An 18,502-nucleotide genomic window follows, 5' to 3' on the forward strand; every position below is an offset into this window, starting at 1 on the left:
AAAAAAACCTCATTTTCCATTTTATTAAAATTTTTGTGAAATAGTGCATAGGAAGAATATTTCAATTTAATAAGGGGTTAACAGTTTTATTATCGAGGTTGCTGATATTACTTTCTTCAAATTCCATCAAAATTGTGATATCTTCCGGAGAGGGAAATTTCATTGTTGACATTGGCTATCATGATTCAAAATAAGTTCTTCGTCCATATTGTGTACAAAATGTGTGTGTAACTTGCAGAGGAAGAAGTCATGGTAAGATTTGACTATTAATTAATTAAGTGGCGTACTTTAATTCGAAGCAGTTCGTTATATATTAAAAGTTAAACGATTACGAATCTAAAGGACAACTTTTAATATGGCGGAAGCTTTAATCCAGAAATATCAGGAGATTTGGTCGCCATTTTGTTTTTTCCAAAACAGTTTGCCGAGTTCTTATACTAAAGATTTGGTTTATTCAAATGATTTCAATAAATAATATCTTTGTAATTTGAATATTCTTTTCGGATATTATTGTGATACTGAAAAATGGGCGTAAATTCACTAACTTAACCTAAAAATTGATGGCGTGGCATGAATAGGTACTTTATCTTCTTCTTTCTCCATTTGTAAATGTATTAAATTTCTTATTTTAATCTCATTCTGCTATCTTTTTTCTTTTATTCATTTTGATTTCTACAAAAATTATTTCGGATTCCAATATTTCATACCTATGAGGAAAAGAATCAATTATTCAACTTGAATTTCAATTTAGCATCTGCAAGTGAATACAAGAGAAAAGCTGCAATCACTTGAATTATAGTTGGGAAGTTGTCAATCTTTTGAGGTTATGTTATAACATTTATTTATTTGATTGTCAAGTTAGAAAATCACTAATACAAAAATAGTACAATACAAAATTACAAATAAACAAAATGAAGTTCAACAATACCACGTGCATTTTTTATTGCTCTTGGGATATAAACCTAAACATTCTACGGCACCATGATCCGCTACGGAAGGGAAGGTGTACAAGGCAGGGAACACTGAATGCCTTAATGATGGTTTCATTAGTGCTTCCGGGATGAAACACTGCCAAAATTGGATGGCACCAAAGTAATAAACTAAGAGATAATAAATAGGGACAAAATGGAAGAAACCTTCTATACAGGGTGTTCCTAAATTGGGGGCACAAACGAAGATGACAGATGCCTCGGATAATTTTAAGAAAAAGAAGTTCAATAAACATGGATCCTCAAATGCTTTGTTTTTGATATACAGGGTGTTAGAGTTTGATTTTTTCTCATAGTGACCTGCCTACACAAGATATTTAACTTGAATCTGAGATAGATATTCAAATTTAAAATTTTCATCATGTGATATGTTAATTTTGAATGCAAATCTACAGGGTGAGATTTTTTTCTGGAACAGTGCCCGCTTCTTTCCTCCAGAATTCATTTTTAGTCGACCACTGGTAGTTTAGAAATTGTAAAAATAAATTTTGGTCTAATACTACACTTTTTGGTTTGTTTTATTTGCTATCGATTTCGTGAAAAAGTTTGAAACAATTCCTTAGAAATCCTCGGAAAAATTCAGATTATTATAAAGATTCAGTTTGTAAGCTGTGATGAATGAATTAATTATAATTTTTGGTACTTGTTTATTTAATCTGTAGCGAAGATTAATAAAGAATCGATAAACTGTTAAATAATGACAAAAAAAGTTGGACTACAAGAAACACCCTAGCTGCTGAGACACGTTAATTTTAATAAATTAATTAAATTAAGAAACACCCTGTGACTGGAACACAAAAAGTTTGTAGGCCCATGTTCATAGGACTTTTTTTCCTAAAAATTATCCAAGGAATCTGTCATTTTCCTTTGTATTTTCAATTATGGAACACCCTGTGTGTCCCAGTCTATAAAAAACTCCATTTATACAGTAATTTCTAATAGCGAACAGGTCGAATACGTAAATTTTTAATACAAATCGAAGGTTTGATCCGCTGGAGAGAATACAACATTATCATGTCACGTTGGAATGCTGCAAAAGATGATCCGATCGTCGTCATCGTGGTGCGCCATGATGCTGAAGTGCGTTTATATTCCGGCTGTCTAGATTTCGTTCGCGCGCCGCCATTTCCGTAAGAAGGAATATCAAAGCGAAACAGAATTGGAAAATTCAATTCTACGAATTCTCTCGGTCTCGAGTGTATTCAATTCTGCTTGGAAATTAGCGTATGCTGGAATCTGACCGATGTATAGATTTATATTCAACTCTGGTTGGAAGGTAAGGATTTAAACGTTTGAATTAATTATGGCAGACGCTCTGAACTCCCAGCCGTATAGATGTTTTCTAATCCAATTCACTCCCAACTGCTATTTTGGACTTGGGTCTAGTGGGAAAGTTGTCCTTGCATTTCTCAAAATATAACCTTACAATTGGAGGCATCGTCCGCCATTTTGTTTTGGACATCGATCTGAATATATAGTTTTTTCCGAAGAATTTCATTTCTGGTCTATTAGGTGGATCTTAAAAATATTTGTAAGGAATTTTTGTAATTGAAATTTACTTTGACGGTGATAATATTTTGCCGACGTGTTCAGACCTTTTTTTCGTTTTGATAATATGACAATTATTGTTATATTGAATTGTTATTTGTTGACAGAAGAGCAGATTATAATGGTGTAGTGTTAAAGCGTGTTTCTAACCACGTGGTCTTGGTCTAGTAGGTTTTTCACCCAAAACTTCTGGTTTCTTGATGGTCAATCGATAAGTCGACAGTGGTTCGAAGAAATGAAGATGCCTACCGTAGTAGTGGGCGAAACTTGGTGAAAAAGTGACTAAACTACGCTCAAAAAACCCTAACTATGTTGTTAGTAGTTTGTTGTGGATATTTTTTGTTCAATGTAGTTATTCCGTTTTTATTTATATTGTTATTTACAAGGTGTTTCTAAATTGGAGGTACAAAAGAAAATTAAAGATCCCGTGAGTAATTTTGAGAAAAAAAGTCCTATATACATGCACCCGCAAATGCTTTGTTTTCGACATACTTTTTTTTCTTGTAGTCCTAGTTTTTTTGTGATGATTATACCATTTTATTGAATCTTTATTGATCTTCGCTACAGATTCGGTAAATAAGTACCAAAACTTCAATTAATTTATTCATCACAGCTTACTAACTGGATTTTTATAATAATTAAAATTTTTCTGTGGATTACTAGAGAATTGTTTGATTTTTATTCTCAAATCAGTAGTAGATGAGACAAAACTTCAAGAACCCAAAAAGTCTAGTACTTGACCAAAGTTTCTTTTTACATTTTTCTGAACTACAAAAATAAATTTGGAAGAAAGAAGCGGGCACTGTTCCAGAAAAATATCACCCTGTAGATTTCCATTCAAAATTAGCATATCACATGATGAAAAAATTAATTTGGAATATCTTGTGAAAGGAAGGTGCTATAAGAAAGAAACTTGAACAAAAATCTTTAACACCTTGTATCTCGAAAATAAAACGTTTGCAGGCCCATGTTTATAGGACTTTTTTTTTCTTGAAATGATCTGGGCAATCCATCATTTTTGTTAATACCTTCAATTTAGGAACACCCTGTATACACAGTTCGGTCTTGGCTTTATTTTCTTGTGAATTCTCTGTTTTTTTTTCATATTTCCGCTGGAACTTAACGTTACTTTCATTTATTGAATTAATTGTTATTATTCATTTACCAAATTATGAAATAATATAATTTTTTACAGCAATGAATATCGCAGAGGTAACTGGACTAGAATATGGACGACGCAAATGATCCTATAAAGGCTTTAATTGAAAAAACGGGATTGTCATGTGACGATCTTTTACAAAAGTTGCTTCAATATAAAAATCAACAAAGTAGTAAGTACTCAATTAAAATCAATAATTATTGAAGCTGATCAAATTCAATTTCTCCAGAAGGATCCGATGAATCTAGTAAGGCAGCTCCGCCCATTCAAAGCACTGATCAGAAAAGTGAAAACCAAATCGACACTTCTAAGGTCAATAACAGTGAATCCAATGATTCTGGTGATGCAGGAGCCACTGCAAATCAAGCCAACGACTCCAATGGAGATCTTACTATCGAGGAAGTTCACCAGAAACAAGTTCTCGAAGAACCCATCAAAGAAACAATCGAAAATACCTCTTCTGAAGATGTTGAGCATGAAAAAGAGGCCTCGGGGGTTGGTTTGAAGGATGGGCCATGTGAATTGAAAGGAAATTCCACCACTTCTTCATCTGAACCTACCATTTGTCTTGAAGATAACGAAAAGGGTCAAGTTAAACCTAAAGAAGCAAATATTGATGATTCTACTTCCGAAGATCAGGGGAATGTTTCGAATGTGCCATTGTTGGAAAAAAATTCGGCTTTTGAAGATTTTTCATCTGAATCAAAAAATGAAAGTGATGATGTCCAGTGTAATATTTCACAAATTCTTGATGCTTCTGAAATATCTGAAAAAAATTTTGATTCTAATGGAAATCCAACATTTGACTGTAGCAATATTCCAAGCAAAGAAAAATCAATATCAAATGAATCGTTAGGAAGATTGAGTGAAAGTGTAAGCGAAACCAACAGAGTCAACTCTAATAATTCACAAAATGAAAATACTCCTCAAATATCTGAAGAAAATATTGATTCTAATGGAGATTCAACATTTGACTGTAGCAATATTCCAAGCAAAGAAAAATCAATATCAAATGAATCGTTAGAAAGATTGAGTGAAAGTGTAAGCGAAACCAACAGAGTCAACTCTAATAATTCACAAAATGAAAATACTCCTCAAATATCTGAAGAAAATATTGATTCTAATGGAGATTCAACATTTGACTGTAGCAATATTACAAACAAAGAAAAATCAATATCAAATGAATCGTTAGAAAGATTGAGTGAAAGTGTAAGCGAAACCAACAGAGTCAACTCTAATAATTCACAAAATGAAAATACTCCTCAAATATCTGAAGAAAATATTGATTCTAATGGAGATTCAACATTTGACTGTAGCAATATTACAAACAAAGAAAAATCAATATCAAATGAATCGTTAGAAAGATTGGGTGAAAGTGTAAGCCAAACCAACAGAGTCAACTCTAATAATTCACAAAATGAAAATAATCCTCAAATATCTGAAAAAAAAATTAATTCTGATGGAGATTCAACATTTGACTGTAGCAATATTCCAAGCAAAGAAAAATCAATATCAAATGAATCAATAGAAAGATTGGGTGAAAGTGTAAGCCAAACCAACAGAGTCAATTCTAATAATTCACAAAATGAAAATACTCCGCAAATATCTGAAAAAAATATTGATTCCAATGGAGATTCAACCTTTGACTGTAGCAATATTTCAAACAGAGAAAAATCAATATCTTATGAATCAATAGAAAGATTGAGTGAAAGTGTAAGCCAAACCAACGGAGTCAACTCTAATAATTCACAAAATGAAAATACTCCGCAAATATCTGAAAAAAATATTGATTCTAATGGAGATTCAACATTTGACTGTAGCAATATTCCAAGCAAAGAAAAATCAATATCAAATGAATCGTTAGAAAGATTGAGTGAAAGCCAAACCAAAAGATCAGAAAATAAAACTATTGGAGATCTCAAAGAAAATGATATCGAAGTATGTCAAATAGAAGATGTAGAAGTTAAACCACTGTTGAAATTGAGAAGTGACTTATTTGCTAATAATTTCAAGGGTAACTTTCATACAACTGATGAGGAAGATGAAAATGAGGAGAACAATCTGGAAATAAAGGAATTCCTGAAAAATGTTGAAGAAGTCACAGCAGAGGTGAAGAACCATTCACCTGTGAAAAGTTCATCCTCTGATGTGATTGAAGAACCTGCCAAACCTAATATTTCACGATTGAGAAGGGTAAAAATGGGTTTTGTCAAAAAACGAATTTTACATAAAGCAATAAAATACATCTACGATTCTAAATCTAGAAAAATGGAAAAATTACAAACAGGTAACAATGTTTCTCAAACAACTGAGAAATCCCATTGTGAAAATGATACCAAGAAAGATTCAGAGGAGGAAATACGTAAAAACTTGAAGCTCCAACTAGACTCGCTCAGGAACAGAAAAAAGTCAACTAATACAAAAGACAAATATCCCGCAGAAAAGTTGAAAACGAATTATAACAAGCATATTTATGGAAAAAAGAGAGCTACAGATCGATTGAATGCTGTCAACACCTCTGACGTTGAAGATTCTTCTTCATTAAATGTCGAGCCAGAAAGGAGATCTTCTGACGATAATGATCATGTAAACCCTGGAGGAACTACTGAAAGTGGAGAATCTTTGTTTTCACTTTCCAAGAATACAGATTTCATGATAATCGATGTTCAAGGGGGTGTTGAACTTCCGGAAATCGAAAGTGAAGGAAATAAAGAAAAAGCACCTTCAGAGGAGGTTGAAATTCCAGAAATTGAAAGTGAAGAAAGAAGAGAAAGAGAAAAAGCACCTTCCGATCTCATCAAATTAACCAAAACTAACGATGTAACTAAAATCAAGGGGTGGCAAAACAAGAAATTCCAGCTCCAAAAAGGAGATAATTCGAAAGATTCTGAAAAAGCAGAAAATAATACCAAAGAAATTAATCATTGTGATATTTTTGTACCTAGTTGTAGTACCAGGATAATAAATGAAAGAAAAAATGAACATAATATCAATGGAGAAATATCTAAAAATGAACAGAATAACAAAGAAGAATTATCTCCGTTTGTTAGTAACTCTTTAGAAGAATTTCTCACGGAAAATTCCACATTAAATATAAGTTATAACATTCCTAAACTAGGTGCAGAAGATGGTATTATTACAAAGAAATACGATTCAGTAATAATTCCACATTCTGTCGAACCTGCAACTTGTGATACCGAAAAAAAAGAGGAAGTCGAAAAAGAAAAATCTAGAAGCATGAAGCCGAAAACTTTAGCCGAAAAAAGAAGAATGTTGGAAAATAGTAAGTCAAAAACTGATAGTGATAAAAAAGAATTCAATAAAACAAGTTACGTTTTATATAACGGTAGTAAATTGTTTGTACCTACACTGTTTTCGAAAAAGTGTTTACAGGAAATAAAATTCAAACCAAAACTAAAGCATAAAAATTTTACAAATGCTAAAAGAACCGCTATAAATAAGAAATTGTCCTTACTTGGTATATATCACGAAAATAGTAGTTCCATATCGTATAAGCCAGCTCCATTGCGAAAAAAAGTTATACTCCAAGATGAAACTTCTGCATCTGAATGGGATACAGAGATACGAAAACTCCCAACCATAAAATTGAACATTATTCCGGAGATTGGAAAATCTGTTCCTCCGCATTTAGAACACTATTTCAAATTCAGTCCGATAATAAAAGAAGACCGTTTGGAGCTAGCCTTGAATGCTGTTTCGGATAAATCCACCAAAACGAAGAAAAAGCAAGGTTTCAGTTTAACCGTTCCTTATGCCAATAATCAAAAATATGTATTGGTGAGAAAAAGGAAGAAAATGTCTCAAAATGTAATATACGACGTTCCTGCTGAAAGGAATACTGTAAAAAGTGTTTTAGACGATATAATTTCATACGTTGAACACAAGGAAAACGAGGATTTGATTATAAAAGATGCTGAAGTATACAAAGATCAAGATCATGATAATGAAAGTTGTTCTTTGAATGAGAGTAGCCCTCCGAAAAAATCTAAACGTCGAAAATTAGATTCTGAACTGTTGAGGCTCAGTTGTAAAGTTTTAAGTGTATCCGTTGATGAGTCTGAGGAAAATCGAACTAAGTGTCCGAAATCTTTTTGCAAATTAGGTTGTGTATGTAAAAGCTTGAACTGTTTTACACGTCTACCGATGCATTGTTCAAAATTAGAATGCATGTTCGAGTGTAAATGTTCTGCGAGTCAAAACATTTCGCTCGATGGAGAATCCAGCATGTTGCCATGTGATACAGTTTGGAGATTGGAAGATCAAGCTAAAAGAGACTTGGCCAAAGTCGAGAAAGAATTCACCCAAACTATAATCCACACGAACAATAAAACCATTTTGATTCCTTCCAGTGATCGGAAGAAAACGAAAAGGGTGAAAAGAATGCCTAAACGATATTCTGACTTTCTGGAAGATTTCAATATCGATGAAAAAGTTTCTAAAGAGAATGACTATAATTTGAAGCAACTCTCAAATTGTCGCGTTCTACTAAAAAAACTGGATATGAAAGGTATTATACCACTTTGCTTGTATCATGATTGTTACGATTGTGCTTGTCTGAGTAGTCCGGACAAAAAATCAAATCCAACTTCAAGCTTTGAGATTCAAGAAGTAGTTCAAAGTAAACCAATGAAAAAGAAGAAACCTCCATCTCCATCTATCGAGAGAAAGAGACCTTCGAATGATTCAAAAGAACAAAGGCCAATCGATCATTCCGAAGGTAACACTTCAGATTCAGAATACATGGAAGAGCTGAAAATAGCTGATAGCAGAAAGCTAAAAGGGAGAGGGGGATGTGCTAGAGCTTCGGGAGTCCACCCTGAAGTGTTAGCAAGGAACGAAATTCCATTTTATAAAAACAAACTCAGATTGAAAGTTGCTCAGGCTGAAAGTACCTCTTTTGTCGATATTTCTCATATCAAAAGTAGTTATAGTGAACCAGTGAAAGATTTAATAGATGTTACCAAACCTATGCAAATTTCAGCAGCCGACAGGGTCAAATTATTCATTGCAAAAAACAGAAGGAAAAGACAGGCATCAGATGAACTAGATATTTTATGGAATAAGGCTAAGAAATCGAAAAAAATATCTAAAGAATCTATTAACGAGCCAATTGATCAAAACAAAAAGGAGGAGAACCTACCGTACACTCCTGTTTTCAATGGAGAAATAATTGTTCCGACAAACGAGAATGAAGATTTTGTCAGAAAACTCGGAGTTAAAAGTGCAGCACAATTTATGAGATTGTTACCGTGGGATGACTTATTGAAGAATTATTATGATAATACGATAAATATATGGTGCCCAAATAATAGTAATAACAAATTGTTGATGAATAAGAGTGATAAAGGGCCCCCTCAAGGCTACATCGAAATAACCGAATCAAAAAGAAAAAACGGTATTATGAATTGGATATTATCGAAGAAACTCCCTAAAAATACACCTTCGGAGTTGGTTCATTTGATTCTCTCTCCGAAAAATGAATATTTCGAAATATCCGGGATATGTTTGAAGAATATTACGGAGGAAGAGAAAAATAAAAAATATTACGAAGAAAAGAAAAATCCTCAACTTAATATTTCAAAGGATGTACACATTTTCAAACACAAAAACCACGCAAATCAGGAGCAAACATTAATAATGAGTCTGAAGGTTCACAGTAAAAAAGATTTATACATCGTTTCATCCTCTCAGTCTGTTATCCATGAAAATAATTTCGTAAGTGTTGAATTACCAGCGTATGACTCGATTAGATGGAGAATGGTTTTTCTAAATTCGAATTTCAGTTTCCTATCTTTTATCAGAATGGATTATTCGATTAAATATACGGATTTGAAAACCATTTTAAAGATGGCTCAAGATTCGAATAAAACGATTTGTTTGCAAAGCAAAATATTGAGCCAAGGATATTGTCAACAAAATTTTGGTATTTATGCAGTACCAAACTTTAAAGACAATTTGTTCATTGGTCCTTTCGGCTTCAACGAGGATCATAATTTACAAACTTTGAGGTATCTCCGTCAAGAATTGGTACCTACGGAGTATTTTGAAATGGTACAAGGAGGTGTCATACCTAACAAAAAGAAGGATGTATGGTTAATCTCCAAAGATGCTCTGTTTAAAAAAAATATCCCTAGTACTTTGCCTCAGTCGTCAAATGAAAGATCAAAACCAATTACTGTAGATCCGGAATATGCTGTGCTCACACCTTTACCAAGCTCTTCCGCAAAATCAAAACCAGATAAAAAAAGTGCGGATTCAAATTTGAAAACCCCTAATGTTTACGACCTAACATATTATCACTCATTGGATGAGAATGCGCAATTTATCACTTCGATGGATTTGGAGGAGAAAGCATTTATCAACTTGCCGCAGTTCACCATCTTGAATGGCAAGAAATTGAGGCAACAGGATTACAATTGTTATTTGGTGACAAATGTTCCTAACATCGGTTATATGGGAGCTGTAAAAAATGGAGAGAATCTAGAAGTAGACTGGCCCTTTGGTAACAAAACACTCCGATTTCTCAATGTTCTTCGTGCCACACAGTTTATCAGAAGGTATGTACAAAATTTTGATTTTTAAAAAATTTACACTTTAGTAAAAGTCTTTTTTTAACTTTTTTTGTTCTGGTTTTCAATCAAGCTTGCACCACATGAAAAAGGTTTTTTTTTTCTAATTCTGTGGTGAATCTGTTCATTCTGCTGTAACTTGTAGAATAAAATCGTGGTATGAAATTGTTATATTTCATTATTATATGTTGTTATTAGAAACTCTCCTGTCACAGATTCATCTATACGCTCTATTAGTGTGACGTCATACTCCGCCATTTTTGGTTCTCCTGTCAGTGTTCGGAATCCAAACAAATAAATTGTCATTCAAATTAGTACGTTGTCGTTGAAGAAATTGGCTTATTTTAATAAATAAGTGTATTTGAGGAACGATTTCAGTATTAATTGATAGACAGAAGGAACGAGGTTAATACCAGTAAGTTTGAATCCTGTATCATTCCCCAGATTTTGTAAAAAGCCGTGTTTATTAGTTGAACTTCAAGTTCGAACTTACTGGGATTAATCTCGTGCCTTCTGTCTATCAATTAATAGTAAAATCGTTCCTTAAATAATCTTAATTATCAAAGCAAGCCAATTTCTTCAACGACAACTTACTAATTTGAATGACAATTTGTTTGTTTGGATTCCTAACACTGACAGGAGAACTAAAATGGCGGTGTGTGACGTCATCACTAATGGTGGTCCTAAGAACTAAGACTAAACCTAAGAACTAAGACCTAAGACCTAAGAATTGAACGCTAACAAATCAATGAGGGCATTTATGCACGTTTCCTAAGAACTAACACTAGCAGGCCAACTGTTGACTAAGAACTAAGGGCTCAGGTAAAATATAGAAATGCACGTGCGCCGCATAGAATTTCAATATTAACGAGTATCAGTTTCTATCATTTTATGTTCTTTATCGATGAAAAGTATTAGGAGTATTTGAAAAAATTAAATTAAATTTTTTCACAATAAATATCAATGTCAAACATCAAAGTATAGAACAAATAGAAAGTAGTTCGAGCACGTGCGCATGCCTTAACTAAGAACTAACAAGAGAGTGCATAAACGCCACTGAATTCTTAGGTTTAGTTCTTAGTTCATAGTTCTTAGTCCTTAGTTCTTAGGTACGGTGCATAAATCCACCATAAAATAGCGTATTATCTGTCAAATTTTTGATACAGAAAACAGTTCTGCCAACCTAAATGAAATATTTTCACTCTTCACAGGCGCTTCATGAATCTGTTATTACCAGTACCAGCTTCATTTAATTTAAGAGTTCTGCTCAAGGAAGATTTGGATAACCTTGATAATTTAACACCAGTGGATCCTAAGTTACTGAATGGAACTCATGTGAGTATTAAATCAAATTTTATATGTAATAAACTGATGGTTTGACCATTATTATTTTAGATATGTGGATCGTTTGGAATATTGGATTCTAGAAAACTGACTCCTCAATTAGCCCAAACTTTGGGCACCACACAGGAAGATGTTTTGGAGCGACTGGCTAAACGAGCTCAATTTTTGGTAAGATCTCGTTTGAGAACTTTGGGATTGTTTCTTTTACCAAAAGACGAACAAGTTGAAGAAGTACTTGATAACGTGGCCCATTTATCAAAATTGGTAATAATTTAACTTTAAAGAATCAGTTTGATGTAGACCATCTGCTTGCATGACAAACAAAATTCCGTCATTCATTGGTTTTATTCGATTTTTTGAATAAAAAAAAAACAGAATTATGTTTGGCATGTTGTTTTCTCATTGAACATATTATGGAAGTTCAGAATTCATACGATGCTAGTCGAAATTCGTTTTATATTTTGTACGGTTGAACTGGAAATAATGAGATTTGGAGAATGTAGGTAAACAGGTGTAAGCTTCCGAACTAGTCGCAACAGATGACATAATAGTTATCGTTGACATCCAAGGACCTCTATGACCAATAATTTCAAATAAGACTTTATGACAAGTGACATCTGATTTGAAAGGTTTAAGCTCTATGTTCTGAATCCATTTGCCGAGTGCAGTGTTGAAAAAAAACCTTTCATGTTTTATTAATTTTTTCGATTTTCTTCCTGAAAGTATATAATCAATATAATATCGAACTCTGTAAATCTGTTCGGAGAACAAGCGATCAAAAATGATTTTTATTACCCATTTTGTAACATTGGCATCGTTTTTAGCATTCCATATAATATGATTCTTTCAATTAATTGATTATTTCCTGTTTGAAGTCAAAAAAAATATTCATTTCTTTCTAAACCATGATTTACAAACTGGTTTCAATGCAGGCCACAATTTTTAGTAATAATCATTAATCTCGGAAAATTGTCATGCATAAAGATTTACTTCATAAAATTATCTTAGATGTAATATTCCAAGGTACATTGGGGATGCTAACAATTCAAATATAAACTTAAAAACGCAGGATAAATTCCTTGCAGTAGAATAATTTTTCATTATTAATCAACTTCTTGAATTATCGTTTTTGTTTTCACAATCTTTTTTTTTAGGGTAGTTTGGAAATTGATAAAGTAAAGGCTACAGAAAAAAAACTTATAGATACTAAGAAAAAACTGATAATGCAGAAGCAAAGCTATCTGAAAAGATATATGGATCTTCTCATGGACTTTCCTGAAGAAAAAAGGTTAAAAGAATATTCCAAGTTTAGACAACTATTTAATGGTGGTTCTTCAACCGCCAAAGTTTCATCTGAAAAGAGTAGTAAAGATTCTGAAGATATTGAATGTATAGAAATTGAAGATTCTGATTCCGAGGAGGATACTTCTGCAGAAACAAAAGAGGTTAGTATATTGTATTTCAATTCCAAATGTTAATATTCACAAGAAAATTACCTTTGAAAATTTCCTCCACAAATTGTTTTCAAATTAATTTACATTTACGGTTGTACAATTTTTGGTTTCTTGTAGTTTTGTCCTATCTGTTACCGATTTCGAGAAAATAATTTCAAACAATTCTCTAGTAATCCTCTAGAAAATCCAAAGTATTATAGAGATCCAGTAAGTAATCTGTGATGAATAAAAAATTTCAAGATTTGATACTGATTTATCCAATCTGTAACGAAGATTAATGAAGATTCGATAAATCATCACAAAAAAGTAGGACTACAAGAAAAACTCTGTATCTCAAAAACAAAGCGTTTGCGGGTTGATATTTATAGGACTTTTTTCTTAAAATTATCCAAGGAATCTGTCATTTTTCTTTGTATCTCCAATTTAGGAACACCCTGTACAGGGTGATTCACCGGAATGGTCTATTAGACGTTTATGGAAAACTATTTATGGAAAAATTTTTTCTTTTTCGATTCTGCAAATACGTAGTTTTATAAGGATTATTGCGATTTGTATCAAAAATTTACAGTGTCCATAAGGTCATGAACTTGGATAACTCATAACTCAAGATTTTCAAATTAGAACCTATATTTTTTATTATTAACCCAAGGTATGGCATATTGCCAAAGTTGTCGTCAAAAAAGCTATCTAACGATGCAATAATATACAGGGTGTCCCGTAAAGACCACGTCAAACCGAGGGAGAATGTAGATCAAAGGATAACCCACCTGCTATGACAAAATTCCCATTATAAAAGTCTTACCGTTTTCGAGATATTTTTTTTTTGTTGAAAATAATGAATTTTTGCCCCTTTCAATAGTTTTGCCCTTACGGTTGGTACAATTTTACATCTTTCTGGTTAATTTTTTCAGTAAAATATTGCTGAAGAATGATTTTAAAGTTTACATAAAAAATATCCTCCGAAAATTTTAAAGGGGTACAGGAAGACTCGTCGCTCCAAATAATCTTATTGAAAAAATCTGGATCTGCATGATGTTTTCCAAAATTTGCCGGCAAAATTGAATTTCGTTGAGGTGAATAATTATGCGAGTAATATTTTCGCACGTAAACAATTGCCATTGTTCACTAAGTAATGCAACATCGAAGATTTCTTAACAGAATTGACAAACTTGATTTTGTCAGATACGTACCCATTTGGATAAAAACAGCCATATCTTTTTGCTTTGAATAACAAATGACTTGTGTGTTACCTTTTTGAAATCACTATAAAATAGACAATTTATTGGTGTAATGTTCAGAAGTAGCTCGGTACATTTTGGTTCCACTACGATGGGCTAAACTTCATGAACAAAATAATCCACTACCAAAATTTCCAATAAAAATATTTCTCATAGCCCCCCTTTTCGGAGGATGTTTTTAGTGTAAACGTTAAAATCATTCTTCAGCAATATTTTACCGAAAAAATTAACCAGAAAGATGTAAAATTGTACCAACCGTAAGGACAAAACTATTGAAAGGGGCAAAAATTCATAATTACAAAAAAAAAAAAATATCTCGAAAACGGTAAGACTTTTATAATGGGAATTTTGTCATAGCAGGTGGGTTATCCTTTGATATACTTTCTCCCTCGGTTTGACGTGGTCTTTACGGGGCACCCTGTACTGGGTGTGCCATTTGGAAAAAGGAAGTAGTAGTCAGTTCCGGCATAACTGGAAGTTGTAGCGATCTGAAAATATTTTAGGGAGAAAGATCATTGTCTCAAACACCAATATGCAAATTTTCAGCTCAAAATTATGATTAGTTTTCCATAAACGTCTAATAGGCCATCCCGGTGAATCACCCTGTATTTGCAAGGTTGAAACTTAATTTGCAAATTTTTAAATTCTCCACTCTGCAAATAAAGTAACATCGAAGAATATTGGAGGCAATTCTTTATAGAACTTGAAATGGAAATTGATTAATCGCACTATTTCTTTCAGGCATAACTATTATCATGAAATTTACTTTCCAGGCCAACGGTAGGTCGGATGTTAGTCCAAAGAAGCCAGTAGGTATGAAATCGATTCTCAAACCAAAGATCATTCCACAATCAACCCCTTCTACATCAGATAGTGAATCTAGCCGACCAGTGGAGAATTTCAAGTTGGTGAAAACGGCAACAGGAAAATTGGTTCTTGTCAAAGATACATCAGGAGTTTCCTTGTCAAAAACTCTCTCGGGAATGAAGCTGAAAATCAGGAACAACAAAGTTATAGACGACACAAATTAAATTTATCACTGATGGTCGAAGAGTGAAAAAAATTGGTTGTATTAATTTATGGACTTCGTTATTTATCATGTATCTTTTTGAATTTATCAATCATTTTCTTTTCTATCTTTCATTTCACTTTGTGTTATCTAGACTGAACTTTTTTTGCTTATTCTTTCCTCAAATGACTGTACATAATAGTAATTTATTTTGTTGATAATGTTGAATTGATTCAGTTTATTTTGTTGGGTAGATCGTTTCTTAATCTTGATTTTTATGAAAAAAAAAATATTTTTTATGGAAACGGATTTGATGAGCGTATTTTCATCAAGTTTCAATCTTATTCAACATAATTATTGTATATAATTAAGACTCCTGTAGAATGTTATTGTTAATTTATTATTAAGCACCTGTATTTATAGTTTTATGGTTGATTTGAATTTCAACATAGATAAAAATTGTGATATGTAAATATAATAATTTAATATATACATTTTTCAAAAAAATGTGTCCTCTATTTTAAAAATTTCTCCAATGGTCCTAATACTAAAAAAACTGCCTGTCGGGTAGATGCTCTGAAATATAGCGCTTCCACCAATTTAGACGATATGGCGACATCTAGGAAGAGTAGTTCCAACCCGGTTTTGGTAAGAATAGCATATTACAGGATTCTTCTCGTAAATAGATACGCAAAGAATAAGTTTAGTAAATTGCGTATAGATGGCTTGCAGGCAAATTCTTTACTAAATTTAATTTTTGGAATTGTTTAGGAAAACTGACATAAATCAAGTGGTGTGACTTCTGTATTAGGCCTGAGTGCATACAACTTAATTTTGTAATTTATTTTATCTAGACCATAACAAGTAAGGTTCATCGATGAAAATATTCGAAATTGAGACATTTTAGAAGCAAACTGATTGCAGATTTGTTTTGGTATGGTCAAATGCTCCATTTAATAATGGAGCATTTGATTTAATTTTGGCCTAATGGCCAAAATTTCTTTTTTCGAAGAGTCGATGCCAGATTCGGAATCTACGTCCTGGATACTCTCTAAAAATATTATAAAATGATCAAGACTATAACCTTTGATAAATTTCGGGAAAAAAATTTTTTTGCCTGAAATTTTGATAGAAGGAGCATTCGACTACACTAAATACAAATCCACAATCAGTTTCGTTGTAAAAGGTCTCATTTTCGAGATATTAAGAATTTTGTAGGAAAATTTTCAAGAGGTTTGGTCTGCCCTCTGATGGCATAAGAACTGAAGCTTTAAAAATGGGTAAATTGTGTAAAAAGTTGTGGGGCACCATACTCATTTTTTTAAGCTTCAGGTCTTATGCCACCAGAGGGCAGACCAAACCTTTTGAGAATTTTCTTACAAAACCCTAAATATCTCGAAAATGAGACCTTTTACAACGAAACTGATTGCGGATGTGTATTTGGTGTGGTCAAATGCTCGTCGTATGCTTCTTTTATCAAATTTTTAGGCCAAAAAATTTTTTTCCCGAAATTTACATAAGGTTATAGTCTTGGTTTTTCCGAAAAAATCGACCGATCGATTTTGATCATTTTATAATATTTTTAGATGGTTTCGAGGCCGTAGATTCCGAATCTGACATTGATTTTTCCCAGAAAAATTTTCTTCACCTCAAAAACACAGTTTTTACACAATGTCTCAGTTGTGGGGCACCATACCCATTTTTGAAGCTTCAGGTCTTATGCCACCAGAGGGCAGACCAAACCTATTGAGAATTTTCCTACAAAACTCTAAATATCTCGAAAATGAGACCTTTTACAACGAAACTGATTGCGGATGTGTATTTGGTGTGGTCAAATGCTCGTCGTATGCTTCTTTTATCAAATTATCAGGCCAAAAAATTTTTTTCCCGAAATTTACATAAGGTTATAGTCTTGGTTTTTCCGAAAAAATCGACCGATCGATTTTGATCATTTTATAATATTTTTAGATGGTTTCGAGGCCGTAGATTCCGAATCTAACATTGATTTTTCCCAGAAAAATTTTCTTCACCTCAAAAACACAGTTTTTACACAATGTCTTAGTTGTGGGGCACCATACCCATTTTTGAAGCTTCAGGTCTTATGCCACCAGAGGGCAGACCAAACCTATTGAGAATTTTCCTACAAAACTCTAAATATCTCGAAAATGAGACCTTTTACAACGAAACTGATTGCGGATGTGTATTTGGTGTGGTCAAATGCTCGTCGTATGCTTCTTTTATCAAATTTTCAGGCCAAAAAATTTTTTTCCCGAAATTTACATAAGGTTATAGTCTTGGTTTTTCCGAAAAAATCGACCGATCGATTTTGATCATCTTATAATATTTTTAGATGGTTTCGAGGCCGTAGATTCCGAATCTGACATTGATTTTCGCCAGAAAAATTTTCTTCACCTCAAAAACACAGTTTTTACACAATGTCTCAGTTGTGGGCACCATACCTATTTTTGAAACTTCAGGTCTTATGCCACCAGAGGGCAGACCAAACCTCTTTGGTTTTCCTACAAAACTCTAAATATCTCGAAAATGAGACCTTTTACAATGAAACTGATTGCACATTTGTATTTGGTGTGGTCAAATGCTCCTTTTATCAAATTTTCAGGCCAAAAATATTTTTTCTCGAAAATATCGAATTCGAACATTTTTAGAGGGTTTCGAGGCCGTAGATTCCAAATTCAGCATCGATTCCCACCAGAAAAAAAAATTCTGTACATTTAGAGCATTGTTCTACAAAATTCGCCATATCTGAGCTTTGAAGTGTGTTAAGAAGAAACCGATGGTAGATTAGTATTCAGAATAGAAAATTCTCCATGATATCATATTTTGAAGGTCCTGCATGCCCATTTTTTCATTAAAAAAAATCCCACAAAACACTAAAATCTCGGTTCTCAGTTCTGTTAGGAATTGCCTGATTGCAAATTGGTTTTAAGCATAGAGACTTGCTCATGATATCAAATTTTGAAGTAGATTTGGCCATATATTCTTTTCGTAAAATTTGAATAATCAAACTAGTCGGATTTTTTTCTAGGGCAATACGCAGTGGTTCCATCTAGGAAAAGTGGCTCAAACCAGGTTTGAGTAGGAATGGCATAATACAGGATTCTATATGTATTTGGCCGCGAGAATAATTAGTTCAATAAAATACGGATAGAT

The 18,502-nt window shown here is 32.9% G+C and overlaps 1 protein-coding gene across 10 annotated transcripts; it reads left to right on the forward strand.

The window, feature by feature from the left end:
- The first annotated feature begins 3 nt into the window (after window positions 1-3).
- Window positions 4-15,763, forward strand: LOC123683796. Of its 10 annotated transcripts, XM_045622695.1 has the most exons (8): window positions 8-252; window positions 3,733-3,868; window positions 3,926-5,060; window positions 5,565-10,274; window positions 11,498-11,621; window positions 11,682-11,894; window positions 12,785-13,075; window positions 15,096-15,763. In XM_045622695.1, the coding sequence occupies exons 2-8, from the start codon at window positions 3,766-3,768 to the stop codon at window positions 15,351-15,353; spliced, it is 6,834 nt and encodes a 2,277-aa protein (XP_045478651.1). In that variant the 5' UTR covers window positions 8-252; window positions 3,733-3,765; the 3' UTR covers window positions 15,354-15,763. The 10 variants fall into 10 exon arrangements, with proteins under 10 accessions (XP_045478650.1, XP_045478652.1, XP_045478653.1 ...); XM_045622694.1 differs by having other exon boundaries at window positions 4-252; window positions 3,926-10,274; window positions 15,064-15,200; XM_045622692.1 differs by having other exon boundaries at window positions 6-252; window positions 3,929-10,274.
- Window positions 15,764-18,502: the final 2,739 nt, after the last annotated feature.

The sequence above is a fragment of the Harmonia axyridis genome, chromosome 7, assembly GCF_914767665.1.
Source record: "Harmonia axyridis chromosome 7, icHarAxyr1.1, whole genome shotgun sequence".
Taxonomy (NCBI): domain Eukaryota; kingdom Metazoa; phylum Arthropoda; class Insecta; order Coleoptera; family Coccinellidae; genus Harmonia; species Harmonia axyridis.